General features: G+C 44.8%; 1 protein-coding gene across 2 annotated transcripts in view; it reads right to left on the bottom strand.

Moving 5' to 3' along the window:
- Positions 1-17,141, bottom strand: part of LOC119450201 (cytoplasmic FMR1-interacting protein) — a 71,758-nt gene that overhangs the window by 25,288 nt on the left and 29,329 nt on the right. For both annotated transcript variants that reach the window (XM_049665704.1, XM_037713587.2), the window contains 9 exons: positions 16,677-16,824; positions 15,864-16,017; positions 10,626-10,708; positions 9,887-9,960; positions 7,017-7,190; positions 6,142-6,370; positions 2,520-2,719; positions 1,789-1,879; positions 329-472 (listed from right to left, as the gene is read on the bottom strand). In XM_049665704.1, coding sequence (XP_049521661.1) covers positions 329-472; positions 1,789-1,879; positions 2,520-2,719; positions 6,142-6,370; positions 7,017-7,190; positions 9,887-9,960; positions 10,626-10,708; positions 15,864-16,017; positions 16,677-16,824 — 1,297 coding nt within the window. The remainder of the gene's footprint in view (positions 1-328; positions 473-1,788; positions 1,880-2,519; positions 2,720-6,141; positions 6,371-7,016; positions 7,191-9,886; positions 9,961-10,625; positions 10,709-15,863; positions 16,018-16,676; positions 16,825-17,141) is intronic.

The raw sequence follows: 17,141 nt of genomic DNA, 5'->3' as shown, positions 1-17,141 counted from the left end.
TATTCTTGGGTGATCACTTTCGGGGAAACTTTCACTTTAGCTATATTTCACATGACTAGTGCCAGGCACGTCAGCATCTATGGGTGACAGCATTCCCAGCACTGCTGAGACAGCCTGCTTGGCATCATGCTAGGAATGCTGTTGCCCGTAGACGCCATCGTGCCCGGCGCTAGTCACGTGAAAGCTTGCAAAAGTGAAAGGTATCCCTGAAAGTGATTGCGTGAGAATATCGCTGCTGGTTGAAGTGTTGCTGAAGTAACCTGCATAGGTACTAGCCCCACATTTTCATCCAGGGTAACTTTCCTAAAATTCAGTCGTGGTGACTCACCAGGCTCTTGACGATTTTGAGCAGTTCCTCCATGACGACGGCAATGCCCTGGTAGCCCAGGAGCCGGCAGATGGCACGGAAGTGGGGCGCACCCACAAAGCCACTGTACAGGCTGTATATTTGCTGGTATGCCGAGTTCAGCGACTGGGTTTACAGACGTACAGGATTAATACCGTGGGCTTCAGTAAAATGAGCCACAATGACACTTCCGAGCACTGGTACTGCCCAAACGCTCGCAAACAAATTGAAACTCATGCAGCCAACAGTTTGTAGTACATTAGTACACAAATGCCTTGGCTTTCATGATATCATGGTGAGCAAGTGCGGAGAAAGCAGTTGCAAAGGCAAAGGTGGATCAAGCAAGATGAAATTGGGATTTATGTGAGCTCAAGCACTTACACTTAATTTATGTGACCAGCTAGAAAAAAAATAAAAAATCAGCTTTTTAACAGAAGCCCAGGCCATTAGACCATTGCAGAGGTGTCAGTTTACCTGCGCAGTAGTTAGCTTACATGTTATCTTACAGAGTAGAACATGTAACAGAAGACTGTCTATTGTGTTTCAAAAGCTTCAATGTAAGTTCAGCAGGGCTCCGACATAAGCATGGTGAGCTAATCTGGAAATTTTTATCAAATGTCATGTTTACCATGATGACAAGTTAAAAAGGAAGTGATCCCACTAAAAAAAAGATGCGATTTCCCCTCATTCGCTGAAATGTGTTGCATCTACTTCATGTCCTCAGAACCTCATGCAACAGGTGTTAGCAGAAGGAATGATTTTTCCACAACCTGGTCAACAATTGTGCATAGAGTCAAGGATAATTGACAATAAGTGCAGTGCTTACTCATAACAGCCACCTAATAAAATTCGGTGCTGTGAATTATTTCGCTATAATTCACAATCACTGAACTGAACGAAGTTGTGAAAAGCCGAGTTCACAGATTTAAAGGACACCACTTTCAGTGTGCATTCCTCGAGTACATATTTCCGGTCAGAAGGATGCCCTTCGCTGCAATGAGACACTGGGCTGCTGATGTGACATCATGCAATAGTGGAAGTACTGCCCTCCAAAGTGATCGATTAAGCACGAGGTGCTAAACAATTTGAATTAACATATGCTCTAGTCAATGCTTTTCATGTCTACTTGACTGCGCACATAAAGATGCTGGACCTCTGCAGCTTCATTAATATTTTGATATCACCGTCATTTTGGACACTATTAGTAAGAACAATAAAAACGCACAGCCAAATTCAGAAGGGAACTAACTGATTTAAAAATCATTGCATCGAGGAAGTGATGGACCCCTAAAAATGTTCCACCAACTTGTTGCTTGTCGAAGAGGCAGATTCCTTGTTATGCTTTAGTCCCCCCCCTGTTTCAACAACTATAAACATAAAAACAGACAAAACAGACAGACGTGCTTGCACACACACACACAAGGCTGACACACTTGCACTACCTTAGTGCCATAGATGTAGTGGGGCTGGGCACTGGGCATTTTCTCCCTAGTCACAGGTTGCGTCAGAGTGATGTCTTTCACCTTGACAAACCTGGAAGAGGAAGAGAAAATAGATTAGAAGAGCAAGTGATCACAGATGCACACATGCACGTGCGCACACACACACACACACTTCCCAGACATGTTAGCTATGACAATACCCACATCAGCCTTCATGTGCCTGCGTCTTCTTAGTAGTGTAACTAGCATCCAACATACATTCGATTGTTTATCTCTTTTGTTGAAAAGCAACAGAGGAGATAGGCATTGACCATGGGTATGTGAAACGACTAGTGAAAGAGCGTTTACCATTAAACCATTAAGTTGTATATTCCTAACAGAAATTTAAACAAAGATACCTCACTTCCAAGGATGTAGTGGTAGAGGTTATACAGTGTGTGTGCAATGTCTTTGAACTGATAAACACAACCAAATTTATGCAGGCATGGACGTGAGCTGACTATTTCTCATCCAACTCCAGAAAAAGTGTACATTTGAATTCATGTAAATGCAATCAACAACTTGTTATGCCCTGTCTAAGTTAGTTTTCCTTCACAAGTTGCACTAAATGTGATAACTGATGTGATGTAAATTTCTATTGTTTGGGCTACCTACTAAATTAAGATACTGATTAAGACAAACTTTTCGGTCTTGTTTCCTTCCATCAAAAAGCATGTGGTACAGTTACCCACCTGTTTGTAGCTGCATTGTAGCAGTAGTTTGGCAGGAAGTCGTAGTTAAGCTCCCAAAAGACGTGAAGACACACGCGACCGTAAGGAGCCAGGACGTTGTGGTTTGCTTCTCTCAGCATGGCGTCAAAGTCATCCAGGGTAACAAACTTGCTTAGTAGCTTGTGTGTCATACGATTCACTGACAGCAGGCCTTCGAGCTCCTGCATTGCAAGACATGGGCAAGCTTCATTTCCCAAGCCTCAATGCTGCACTCTTATGCCAAGCAGTGACTGCACTGCATTAATTAAAGAGTAGTTAGTAGTTAACATGCACAGTGGAAGCATCTTCTCACAGTGACTTTGTATGTCTAACAAAGCGAAAACTCAGCAAGAATTGCAAGACAAAAGGCTTCAATTTTATTTGTTTGCCTAAAAGTCAGCATGTTAAGCTCTTTATGCCCCCCCCAGCAAAGGGTTTCTAACATATAAACTTCACTGCATAAAAAAAAAGTAACTTAAGCAGGCAGCACTTCTTTCATTTGATAAATTCCTCAACACAGGTAATCACATCCTTTTTTCGTGAAGCCTAGACATCACAGAGTCACAAATTCTCACAACAGGTGCACCACAAGTGGTTTGTGTTCATCATTGTTATTTTTATAAATTACAGTGCAATAAATTGGAGGATGCTTAAGCTTCGTCTTTGTGGAACACGACAGCGTTATCGGGCCCCGTTCGCATTGCATTTTTCTTTATGAGTAGACTTCCCTGCAGCACACAATGTGGGAAAGCCAGCTTACAAAGGCCAAGCTAACGCCGATCCTCTTAAAGTTGGCTTCACTTTTAAACACAAATTCATTGCTAGGAAGACATTTTTCCAGGGGCAATATAAGCCATCTTATAACAAAATGTGAAGGCCCTAGGACCTTTCTTTATTACTTTATTAATCGTTTGGTGTTGCCATGAGGTGCGCACGTGTCCAAAACGCATAAAGGCCGGAGTACAGTTATACCTGCTTATAACGAACCTCCATATAACAAATTCCTGGATATAACGAAGTTTTTCTATTCCCCGCCGTTACTCCATAGAAGCAGATGTATTTGAGACCTCCATGTAACGAAGTGGCAGCGGGAGACCCCCTCGAAATAACGAATTTTCCCCGCCAACAATCTAGGGATTTCGCCCCAAATTTTGTCATTTTTGCGCGAGCAGCAACCGGAAGCACCTTCTCTGCTGCGACGGAATGCGAAGCGAGCGCACGTGTGCGTGCATGCGAGCGTGTGCGAGGCAGGCCTGCATCCCTCGACTCGGCGATCTTGCTGCCGCGGGCGTGACCTTTCCCCCGCCCTTCATCAAACCTGATCCTGCCGCTTGCTGCAGCTGGCCTAGCCCGCCAAGCCGACACTCTCCTTTTCCAGTTGATGTTGCCGACGCGCTGGCAGACGCTGCGACACATCACACTCGATGAGCGCGAACACGCGCTGTCAAACGCTGGCGGCGTGTGGAAACCGCCGCTGAAGAAGCGAGCGAAGTGACCTTGGTGCTGTTAACTGACTCTGAATTTAACTGAGCGCCGAGAACACACAGCACGCACAAAGCTATGAGCCGCCAACGCACCTACACTGCCTAGACTCTGCCTCAATGCAGATCGTTTTCACATAACAGCAGGGTTCTACTGTAACACTATACGACACCATCGTGACGCTCGCTCCTCGTTTCCGATGCCTCGCGCTTTTGCGAAATGACACGCGTCCACGCATCCAGTACCTGGTGTGACATTCCAAGGATGAGTGCTTCGACGAAAACGGGTGCGCGTTACAATCGAGGGCGCGTTTGAATCGAGTAAATACGGTAAGCGTTTCTTTTTCGAATTTTCTTGCCAAACCTGCATATAATGAAATCCTCTTTATAACGAAGTTCTTCGGGAATTTGTCAATTTCGTTATATCCAGGTTTAACTGTATATGGAGCGAATTACCGGCGTCCAAGCAAGGAACTTCGTCCGGCGGCGAACGCCTGATGGCCGGCGTGAAAATGTGCCGCCCGCCGCCGACCTCTGACCGCCAGATATTTTCGTCAGGCGAACGCCGCCGCTGGAAGTGTCTAGCGCGCAGCGGTGGATGACAGCCAATGTGGTGGGACCAGTTCCGGTCGCTATGCATGCTGGTCTTTCGGGCGCGGGCCTTTTCGTATTGTCTGCAATTGTGTTGGTGTTGCCGTGTCTGCGTTTCTCTGCACCGATTGAGTAGTTCCCAATATGGTCTCTCAGGAATCGAGAGAGGCAGTGGAAGTGCCGCCTAGGGTCAATTTAAAATCAGCAAGTGCTGTGCTGTTGTAATTATATGTCCCATATCAGCTGATCTGCGGCAAAACAGACAAGTAGTACAAGCTGTCTACCATAGCCTCCGAAATCTTCCAATCTCAGAGGCCACCATGCCGTCGTCGCGCCTATCTCCCGACTTCCCCGATGGTGGCGCTGGCATCTCGGAAATTTCTCTCGTTAGGCTTAGACGCGTTGGAAATGAAAAGCGATCTCGAAAACTCCTCAAGGTTATCCATAATACTCTGTTGTTGAAGCGGACTGAGACTAAGCGAAAGCCGTTTACACGACCATTTGCTACCAATGAAGTGAATTCTACAAGAACAACGCCAAATTCAGTTCGAAGCAAGCGGCCCAGACTGCCGCCAGCACGGCGGCAGATGTGCAGCGGTGTTCGCCACATGTATCGCGACACAGCGAACATCCTGTGTCGTGTTCCCGCATGTTTACTTGAATCATGAAGTTCGTCGTGAAAGTTCGCTCCATCTACTCTGGCTTTTAGGCAGGCGAAGTCCCAGTTTGACTTGCCGAGGACACGAGTGCCATCTAGATAGTATTCGAGCAAGTAACCTACCCCGGCGCGCCGCTGTTTTATGGTAGAAATGCTGGAAAAGGGGTTTGTGTTTCACTTTCCTCGTAACAGAATTTTGTTTTCTCGTACATTCAATTTACAATCCGACGCTATCATGTCTGCAGGTTGTGGTTAAGTCGTACGTTACGATTTTCACAGATATTACTTTGAGAAATTCAATTTTTGTTCACTAACGCCTTGCGCCACAAGGAGGGGCGTTTGGGGTGGTAAGGGATCATTTTCTTGGCCGGGCAACACCCCCGATGTTGATGCCGACACCGGATCTCCTGCGACATGGGGCCCTTAACGCTATCGTGTTAAAAACAGGGCAAGTACCTAAGTGCACAGAGAATAGTCGAGGTGGGAGTACAGGGTCCCGGGTAGTTTCATGGCTGCCAAATTAATAATCGGAAGCCAATGCTACAAAGCCACCACCTTGCCAATCTTTTAGTGCCAGAGACCAACCTTTGCCCACCTGCACAGCCACGACAAAACTGTGACTGATACCAATTGTGTTTATGCTGTGTGAACCCTAAGCCAGAGCTCCCCGTTTTGTTTTGAATTGAATTTTCGTTTGCTTTTGTGCACTTGTTGACAAAAATGTTCTAAACAGAGCGTATAACATAACAGGGCATCTCTGGCAGCTTCCCAGTGGCGGCTTCTCACACTTCTAAGTCAGTTGCAAGCTGTTTCCACGAGGCCAAAAAGTGGTTGTCCACTCCCACTGGAGAGAAGGACTGCAGCATAAACGTACCACAACACCCGTGATGTCCTGCGCCTCAAAGCGTGCAACGGCGAGCTCCAGGCTCCGTTGGAGCGCAGCACCCAACCGCTGGGCAACCAGGCGGTTCAAATCTACCGAGCGGCCCAGCAGCTGCACGTGTCGCTGCCGCAACAGAGTCTCATACCGATTGGCCACGGGGTAGGGAAACAAAGTTGAGTTGCTTGCACACTCCACGCGGAAGCGCTTGTCCAGCAGGATGCTGTGCTCAAAGACAGAAATACATTCACATGCTAAGTTGAGACTTGGGCTCCCAACAATCACACATTAGCTCCAGTTCTATTTATCTCTGTCTCAACTTCAAGCATAAAAATATGATGCCTGACTATTGTTTAGAGCGCCACACAGTCAGCTGCCTCAACACGATACGAAACGTGTAGCTTCTCCATCACCCTAAGTACAAGTGACAGACAAGCTAAGTAACCAAGTAAGCTTTGCTTCCAGTCAATGCATCAATGCTGCATTTGCAATACATTTGCAGCATTCCACATTGCATAGAATCCTGGCTTCTAATCACAAAGAATGTTAACATTTGCACAGCTGTAGGTTTCATGAAAACAGATGCTTAAGTCACCATGTTTGAACACAAAGATCAACAAAGAATACTACACAGACAACAGGAATTTGTTTCATCAAATCTTTCTTACTTGGATTACCTTTTGCAATGTAAGTACCAGCACTATATTCGACTACCCTTGAAATGTGCATGCTATTTTTCATAGAAGATGAGTCATATATACAATTGTTTTCAAAATGACAAGGCAGTATTAGGTGTGAGAATTCCAAAAATTCTTACAAGTTGAAAGAAAGTATTTAAAAGAAAAGTGTATAAGTTAGGTTGTCCTTACCTGCCAGCCAGGTGCTTGTAGTAGGCAAATATCTGGTCACTCAGTTTGTACGCAAACTGGTCGAAGCACAAGTTGACTTCGGCCTCCACTTCATCATAGAGAAACTGTTTTTTGAACTTAGTGAGGGCATAGAACGCACTGTCGTTGTACAAGTCCAAAGGGTACAGCACACATCTGAAAAAAGAAAAGAAACGGAAAGAACCCTGAATAAAAGATTTGCTTGTGGAAATAATACAAGGCCAATTAAAACAAAAAAACTTGGAGCAACGTATTGCTAAGATTGGTTTAGCAGCAAAAGGTCACACCCTCTGGCTCGGTTTTGACTTCCAGAAGACTAAAAAAAGAGGCAGAAAGAAGCAACAAAGGTTTTGTTTCAATGCAATAAAGCATCACATCTAGAAAAAAAAAAAATCTGGGGTGCTTTGACCCTAGAGCTGCTCTTGCAGGAACTGCTGTATCTGTGATTAACAAAACTCCACTGCAAACTCTACAAAAATACAACACCGACATGTTGCCAAAATTCACTGCATGTCCAAAATTGCTGTACAGTTAAACCTGCTTATAACGAACCTCCATATATAACAAATCCCTGGCTATAACGAAGTTTTTCTATTCTTTGTCGTTACTCCATAGAAGCACATGTATTTGAGACCTCTACGTAACGAAGTGGCAGCGGGAGACCCTCTCGAAATAAATTTTCCCCGCCGACAACCTAGAGATTTCGCCCCAAATTTTGTCATTTTAGCGCGAGCAGCAACCGGAAGCACCTTCTCCGCCGCGACGGAATGCGAAGCAGCGGCGTCGCGGCGCTCGAATTCACGGCGACTGCAAGGCGAGAGCGAGCGCACGTGTGCGAGCGTGCGCGAGGCGGACCTGCATCCCTCGACCCGGCGATCTTGCCACCGTGGGTGTGACCTTTCCCCCTCCCTTCATTCAAACCTGATCCCACCGCTTGCTGCAGCTGGTCTAGCCCGCCAAGCCGGCACTCTCCTTTTCCAGTTGATGTTGCCGACGGAAAAAAAAAAAAAAAGCATTCGTTTTTTTCAACGCACTGGCAGCGCCACTCTTTGGTTACCTGTGCAAGTTTCTGCTGCTTCATTTCACTAACATGACACTAGGTGACACTATACGACGCTACGACACCATCGTGTCACTCGCTCTTCGTTTCTGACGCCTCGCGCTTGTGCGAAACGACACGCGTCCATGCATCCAGTACCTGGTGTGACATTCCAAGGATGAGTGCTTCGACGAAGAAATGCAAGATATTGACTCTTGAAGACAAAATCGCCATCTAGTTAAACAGCGAATGTTTACAAGTTTATACAGCTGATAAAACTACTATCCTTACTTCGTATAGCTGTCTGCTAATTTGCTGTCGCAATCGATGCTTCGCCTTTCGGGCAAAACTGGGACTTTTTTGTTAATCGCAACTTTACTTACTTTAGTGTATTGGGAGTGAATCTTGAGCGATAGTTGTATTTCTGTGTGAAAGCATGAGGTGCACAGTACTGTAAAGGAGTTTTTTCCCCTCTCTTTTGGTCACGGAAGACGGGTGCGCATTACAATCGAGGGCGCGTTAGAATTGAGTAAATACGGTAAGCATTTCTTTTTAGAATTTTCGTGCCGAACCTGCATATAACGAAATCCTCTTTATAACGAAGTTTTTCAGCAATTTGTAAATTTCATTATATCCAGGTTTAACTGTATTATAATGACAACTAAGCTCATGCACATGTTTCTTGCTACAGATATGCCTTACACTTTTACAGTGTAGTGAGATCACCAACAGCATAGAAAAAGTGCTTAGGTGAAGCACTTCCTAGCAGGCATATAAAGCAAGGCCATTAATTTCTACAGCACTGATGACTGTGGAGAATTTATAGACGTTTTACAAGTATATCACAAGAAATGTAACCAAACCACCAATATAATTAATAAAATATTGTGCATCACACCAGTTGAAAGTCTGCAGTAGCACTCATCAAAAAAGAAACAGGTAGTAATCCCCAGAACTTTGCGTTTCATTGTAAATCCCAGAAATACTAAATCCTAAACATACAGAGCGTACATTTTTGAAAAAGCAGCACAAAAAAATGGTCGACAAAGAAACACAGTGATACATAGCCAGTAATGACCCACAACTGTGTCTTACTTGTGAAAAGATATGCAGGAAAACCCCTGGCAACATTAAAAACAAAAGAATGAAATAAAGAACGAAATAAGAAATGAAACAAAAAAATCTGCAACCAGGACATTTAAAAAATATGTACACACTTTGGGCTCAGTTGCACATGTGCTCTATCTATGCCTTTACGATAGGCTTTTACAGCACTCTGAAGTGCATGAAGAAGGTTGTTTGGGACAAGTAATAAGTGAAACTACGAAATATTTCAAAAGTAGAATTTAATTATCAAGCCCATTTGCAATCATAGCAGACTTCATGATGTGCACTGCCTCATAATATGTTGTAAAAAATAGTATGTTTTATATTTATTACACTGTTTTTAATTATTTTGAGCAGTACCTGCGGAAATACTGTATTTATTCCCGTTTCTTTTTTTTCAAGTGAATTCCGTCGAGTGCCTCTATAACAAACATCTCTAAATATATATAACGAAGTATAACGAAGCAATAATTCTGTCCCTGTTTTATTGTGAGCTGTGAGGTGCGCGACTTTTACAATGAAGTGACTTGTATAATGAATGATTTTGTAAGTCCTAAGTACTTTATTAAAAGGCTATATCTACAAAAGTGCCCAACTTTACATATTGTTATTCATGCAGCTTTATCATCCAACAAATCAATGTAACGCTGCCTTCATCAAGCACGACATGAGCCAGGGTTTCATCAAAAGCAATGAAGACACTCACTCCATCATGGAAGGGTTCTTTGTGGTCAGGATGTGATCGGTCAGGATCCACGGAAGGGACATTTCAATCGGGAACTGAAACCAGCCAACAAATGCCAGCGCTGAAGTCTGCTTTTCAAGATAATCCTCAATTCTCTTACATATCAGGCACAGTGAAAGAACGCAGTGATATGCACGTTGCAAGAGAAAGGCAAAAAAATATCCAAGCTAGCAGCACTAACAGCCATAACCATCAAACAAATAGTGAATGCCAAGCACCAAGGAATCCATCATCCCTCAGGTGGCCAGCTAGATGGCCACTATACATAAAGTGCTGTTTGACTAAACATCTTCAGTTGCTCATCCAGATTTACATACGTAGTCAGCTAGCTACACAGCAAACACTAAATCAAATTGGTATTGTGGGATTAAACTTTATTCTTAGATTTTGCCCTGCTTCGACAATTTTTCAATGTTTGAAATTATTTGAACCCCCAATTTCTCAAATGAAGCACTGCATTAAAAATGTATACAGACACAAGAAATGCTAAACAACCACCTAGCAACAAGCAGCACGTTTCTACTGACAATGCCTTCCAAAGGAGGTCACTGTCAAGGAGTAACAATTAACAATACGATATTGACAAGCTAAATTAAAGTAACTGTAACTGTTATCACGTATAAGAATGCAGATAATAACTAAGCGATATACAGATGTTAGTCCTGTCCCTACATATGGGGCTACTACATTGGGAAATTACCTGGATTCTTTTTCCCATTGTCATTTCCAAGTAGAATTCTCGGTACCACAACTGGGACAGGTCACAACACTCTTGCAATGTTTCTGCGATCAGGGTGGAAAGAGAAAGGGTAGATACTTGAAGAGACATCAATATATGCACAGAACAACAGATATTGTGAAGCCTGCGTAAAAGTGACAAGTATGATTAGGGTAAAAAGTGTGGGGATCGAGGTGCCTTCCCGCGCCTCGTCCCCCAGCTCGCGCGTGGCGCTTAGCTCGATCCCCGGGAACCGCCGCCGTAACGGCAACATGGCGGACACGGCTAGCGCGCTGGACTTACTTTCCCGCGCAAACCGTGCTTCTCCCCCCCGGGATTGGACTTGCCCCGCGAGAACACGTCACCGGGACGCGCCCTGATTGGCCTCCCGCGCGGCGGCCCCCGGGCACCCTCTCCACCCGAGCTCTCGTCCGCTGAGCGCTTCCTCGCCGCGGCAGAGGCTCACAGGCTCGCAACGAGGTGGTTACATGAGACCTTTGTTCTCGCGACTCCTCGTTATCGCGCTTGGCGGACCGCTACCCGGTTAGCCCTAGCGCAGCGGGCGCGCGTACTCGATCGGTCTTGCGGCGAGCCTTGGCCCGTAAGCGCCGTGACTGTAGCACTGAGCTGTACCTTGGGTGAATAAACCCGTGTTTGTTGGCGATCTGACTCCGAAGCCTTCTCTGCGCCGTGTCGGAGAGTCGACGAACCCTGCCGTAGCGCCTTTGTGCGTTGCGGAGTGGAGGAGCGTCGTGCCCTTTTCCTGACCGTCGTTCGTAGGGTAAGCCTTGTCCAAACCCATCTCCACAAAAGATACAATAAGTTGCTTGTCAAGTTGAACCAGAGAATCTACAAAACTTTGTCAGTGGTCTATTTTTTCAGTAGTGTTTCTTAAGTGTACTTGGGAATGCACATGTCTGTGTACTTAAAGGTCCCGGTAAATCACAATGTGAAAAGCATCATTTCAACAAAGCTGTTTTCGTTTGTTTGAGGGGCAAGGAGGAGGAAGGCAATGCCCTTGTTCTTATGTGACTTGACAACAATGACATTAACAGCAGGCATTGTAGTAAATTCAGAGCTTAGTAAAACTCGCAGATCAAACCACCAGAGGCACTAAAAGAAGCTGCAACAAAGGCTATAAGAAATAAACTGCAGTGTTTCTCATGGTGATGTAACATCACTTGTTGCGTATTCTTTCACTGTCCCTTGTGGATGGCGCTGTTCAGTCTCTTCTTTGAAGATGGGCCAAGTTGCCCAGCTACGCTTTCACTGAGGCATGTCGAGACCTGGCCACTACACATTGGGCCATCAACAATTCATTGATTAGCTGTATTTTATTGCTAATGGAGTCACTGTTCTTATTACTGATAGTCTTCTACCTTGCTATATCATTTATCAACTGCTTACACAACTCAATAGCCTTGGGATTGTACTAGATGCTGCCTGACACCTTTCCTTTGGCCAGTGCCATTTCTGGTTGCTTCAAACTTCAATCATTACTGCATTCATGCCCAAAGCAGCTCTTATCTCTCCTGACTGAACAGACAAACCATCTCACTCTTTCATCTAAAGCTATCAATTCCACAAAGCTGAACTTAATTTGAATAGAGTCGACTTCTATTAATTCGACCCTGAGGGGACCAACAAAATTGAATGAATTATCTGGAAGGTTGAATTAAACAAGATGCAGAAAAACACCAAAACACACCGCTGGTTAAATTTGCGGTAGTATTTGCTCGTTTCTAACATGGCCCCGAATCAAATGCACACCCGCTTTCTATTGTATTAAAATAGAATAATAATGTAGAAATGGCATTAAAGCTCTAAACAATATAAAATTATAACGCACACCCCAATTTTTAGCAAAACAAGAAAGGATATGGGTCTAATATGCGTTGCACAATGGTGGACCTTGAGAGCCAATAAGAGCTCATCGAGGTATCATGAGTCACAATGGCGGACCTTGAGAGCCAATAAGAGCTCGTCGAGGTATCATGGGCAGCAGCCTTTGCCAATGGAATCCCGGACTAGGGGTTCCGACCACGTCATCACTCTTTTAAAAAGTTGTCAATAAAGATTTTCATCATAAATGGTGACCGATTTTCTAAAGTCAGCTTCACGCAATACAGCCGTGTTATGCAGCCAAGCATAGGAATGCTGCGGACACAGTTCGTTTCGTATCCGATTGCACAGCATAGCCAATTCTTGGCCCAATCTCCTTGGAAAAAAAAAAAAAAATTGGTGCGCATTAGAACAGGGTAAATACCATAATCAGAAAATGTGAGCTACCATTATAGCTTGAAAAAGCTTCCTAGGGCAGGCCGAAAATAGGCGTTCTCGACAGGTGATAACGTGTTCAACACATTTGCTGTCCCCTAAGCTCCATCGAGACACGCTGCCACTACCTTTTTAAGTCACTAACTGGGCCACCATAGGTGTCAGGCACGTACATGCTCACTGGTCAAGTTAGAATTATTCAGCGAAGGGCAGCTTTAGGATAGAAGAAAAAAAAAAAAACTATGGGGGCACCTAGGCAATTTTTATGATGCGTAAATGTGAGAGCATTACTGGCCGCTAAGTGTGTCACTGAGTTTAGTGTCGTTGGGAACTTAAGGGTGCACGTTGCCTCGCTGCAGTTGGTCGTGCTCCCTCTGCAGCCGCTGTCTTTGCCATTCACATTGTCGGGGACTTCGATGGTGAATTTTATTTCGCTGCAGCAGCTCAGCTTCGCATGTTTCGCTGCTCGCTTTGCATGGTGTCGTACTTTGTTGGCAGTGAGCTGACGCCTCCGGCCATGCTTTGCTGTCTTGCCCGATGATGTAGAAGTGAGCGATTCAACTTCAAACAATGAAGACTGCATAGCGCTGACAGTGCGCCACTCCTACCATGCGCCATCTAGTGAATTACCTGCCAGGCAGAGCCCAACTATGTGCACAGCCTCAAAGATATTAATCACTGTCACCTGTTGCAACGGTGGTGCAGTGGTTGGCACGCTTGGCTACAGAGCAGTAGCAGTGGCGGTGGGGCAGAGGATATCATCACCGTGGCCACCCTTTTTTTTTAGTTAGGTGACGATGACATAATATCCTCCCGAGACCCAAACACAACTGCGTGATATAATCGCTCTTTAAGGTGGTTCTTATTGTCCACTTTTATGTTATGAACTTCAAAAACAATTTAAAAAATTTAAGTACTACGGTTAGATGCCAAAAACTGCGTCTCCATGTACGTGAACATCTCATATTTGCTATGGTAAAAACTGCATTTCATTGCCTAAACACAGAGATGAAGACGCAACTAGCTGTAGCACGTTGCCATGTTACTGGCGCATCCAGTATTTTCACGGAATCTCAGTGATTTCGAAACACACCTCAAGGTTGCTTTCGGCCGTCTGGGACGACACAGAGGTCTAGATAAATAAGTGTCAAATTCCTTGAAAGGGGATGACAAGAATATGAGTAAGCCACTTCTTTACAGTTACACATGCACCATACTTCATATCCAGAATGAATATTTTGTGCAATCACTTCCGACTGAATTTATAAAAAAATGTAGAAGGCAATGTGCAATGTACTGTACAAGGGGTCTTAGGAGGATATGTGTGCCATTTTTCTGCCACAGCTTTCTGATGATGGTGGGGTCACACTATGAGCCAAACAGTACTCTTGCTTAAAAACTAAAGCTTGGGCCCCAAAAAATGGTCGGAATCGAATTAATAAAGCTAATTAACAGGCATTGAATTAACAGAAGTATACAATATAACTCATGAGCTTAATGAAACCAGAGTGCTTATATTCATGCACTTCAAAAAGCATGATCAGACACAGATGATCCCGTATATATTGAACTCGAAGAGAATCGCGGAAAAGTTTGATATATCAATAATTCAAAATATAAAATATGACTATCTGAAGCTTCCCGAGATTGGGAAAAGCCAGAACTTACCAAATTGCTTCTCCGAGACCACGTCAACAGCACAAAAGTTGGCTTATTTTTTTGCTCACAAACGTTGCAAGTCACTCGCACTGTGGAATAGTTTTCGCAACGCTAAACCTGAAATCCCGCGTCGCCCAGACCCAAGACTGCGGTGCGTCTTGCGCGCGTCGAAGTGCGGGTTTCGGAACCGAATTTCTGTTGGGACCAGTTGTCCTCGCTTCCCAACCGTCCTAAAAAGTCCGCGGATCTCTTGCGTGGCGCTCAGCACTCCGACACCTTGCGGCCGGTACGTACTGCCTTTGATCTCTGCCCTTCCCCTCCGGCCTCTGTGTGCTCCGGCCACTGCTGTGGCCACTCCGGCCACTGCTGACATTACACACGCTGTTGGTTTCGAAATAGCTGTTCAGCTTTTCAGAACATTCAATGCCGTTCTCACCGAGATGTAAGTGAGAATGAAAAGCCATTCCCACTGAGAATGAAACACGCTGAGCGTGGACCCGCGAAGTACAGAGCAACGAGGCTTACGCGCCGTTGCCGCAATGGTTCTTTTCGCAAAGTGCAGATGTGGTGTGCTGTGGTTTTGGTAAATCCAAACTAATGTAAAGATCCATCCAAATGGAGGTTGGTGTTGAATTCATTTTGGCCACTTGCGGAATCCTAAAATGTCGTTCGCAGAAAGCCTTCGTCTAGAAGAAGACAAACCCGGCGGCACAGCATCTTCAGTTCGACATCTCATGCGCGGCACCACTCAGTAAACAGATTGAGTGCCATCCACGCTTTCTTGTGGAATGCATAACAGACTGGAAGGCCTTTCACATTTTTGAAGCAGAGTAGCGATCTGCTCTTGCCAATAACGAACGGCTGCAGTTTGCACGAGCCATCCATATCTGCAGCGAGCTAAACTGGAGCGTACTGCTCATTTTTTATGCATGGCATGTACTGCCTTTCAGATTGAATATCTTGTTTGACAGCATCTGCCAAAACAGTGCTGTTTTAAAGTTGTTTTCATTAAATATTTTTTGCTGACGTGAGAAGCGATCGAGTTTTCATTAGGAGAAGCACACTTGCAGGAGCGCAGCAGCGTTCGATATATCGAATGTGTCAGTGAACGGGAGCGCATAGTACATCGATATACTTTTGCATGAGATTTTACAACTGTTCGAGATAGACAATAATTCGATATATTCGAGTTTGATATATCCGGGATCGACTGTATTCAACATCGTGTAAAAATTTAAATGTCACGTGGCACCGTCTCCTGTCTCGAGCTACAGGTTGACTTACGGCTAAAATTGAGTAGGTAGTTCCAGTAGAAAGATCCCTTGTGGAACCTGTCAATCTCCATGAGGGAGGGACCATCGATATCCTTGCGCAGGGTTCGCTTGCCGCCACTCTTGTCAGCAATCAGTGACTCCAGCATCGTGCGCACCATGTACAACTGCAAAAGATGGACAATGTTTTGCATGCATGCAGAAGGCACAAGGCACGTGTGATAGTGCTGCCAAGTGGCCCATGTGATATGCATGCTGCCCTAACCGCATGCTGCCCTAACCACAGTTTTATGCAGTAAACTGCACTCGGTGACCAATATTCATGGTTTCCTGCTCTTGGGCGAAACCGTTCATTACTTCATAGCAGCTTAACTCTGGCATGAATACATGCAGGATAATTTTTCAGGAATAGATAACTGCATTAAGCATCATACAGGCCACTTTTCTTATTTTCCACAAAGTAGAAGATATGCTGAAGTGTTATCAGTTTGAAGAGTGAAGTCTCTTCCAGACTACAGAGAATTGGAATCCCAGGAATATCACAGGGGCTCAACTGCATGTCCAAGCAACAGCTCTGCTTCTGCGCAGGATAGGTTAAACCCTGCCTTTTATCAGCCTTTGGTCTCTATGCCCTTGAAGAAGGATGTAGAGGTTTCAGCAAGCTTACAACATATCTCCAATATGAACAGCAACGTGCTGCTTTCCCTCTCTGATAGACAAATCTAAACATTTGCCAATGAAAATTCGTCAATTATTAATTGTCCTTCGCTGTTTTATGTTGCGTTACAATCAAGTTACACGCTAGAAAGTATGAAAATGAGCGAACCTGCGTGCTGGAAGGGCCAACATTTCTCCGCGGTGCAGAAATATCAAATCCATTATCAGGGTCTTTCTTCCCCCTGAGAGCTGGGTCCTCGTTGGGTTCTGTCCCACGTTTCCAGTCAGCACACGTCTCTCGAACAGACATGATGATGCTGCACAAGGGGACCGTGCAAGCTCATAGCTTTGTGCAAGCTCATAGCAATACATGCACGTAGCAGACATAAATATAACCAAGAACTGTATTAATACTTGCTGGCTATGTTTTGTTTATGACGTACAATATCTCTGTGTCCTTGGCTTCTTGAAATGTAGCTTTGCCCTATATGACATGGCAAAAAACACCACCCACCTCCAAATCTGAATCTCCGCAGCTGCTTTACAAGATGGTTTTGCTGCGCTCTTGTGATGTCACCCCAAAACACAGCTACAACACTTGCATTTATGAGTGAGCTAGATTTGCCATGCTCAC

Source organism: Dermacentor silvarum, chromosome 4, assembly GCF_013339745.2.
Source record: "Dermacentor silvarum isolate Dsil-2018 chromosome 4, BIME_Dsil_1.4, whole genome shotgun sequence".
Classification (NCBI taxonomy): Eukaryota; Metazoa; Arthropoda; class Arachnida; order Ixodida; family Ixodidae; genus Dermacentor; species Dermacentor silvarum.
This window is presented reverse-complemented; position numbering and strand designations above follow the sequence as displayed.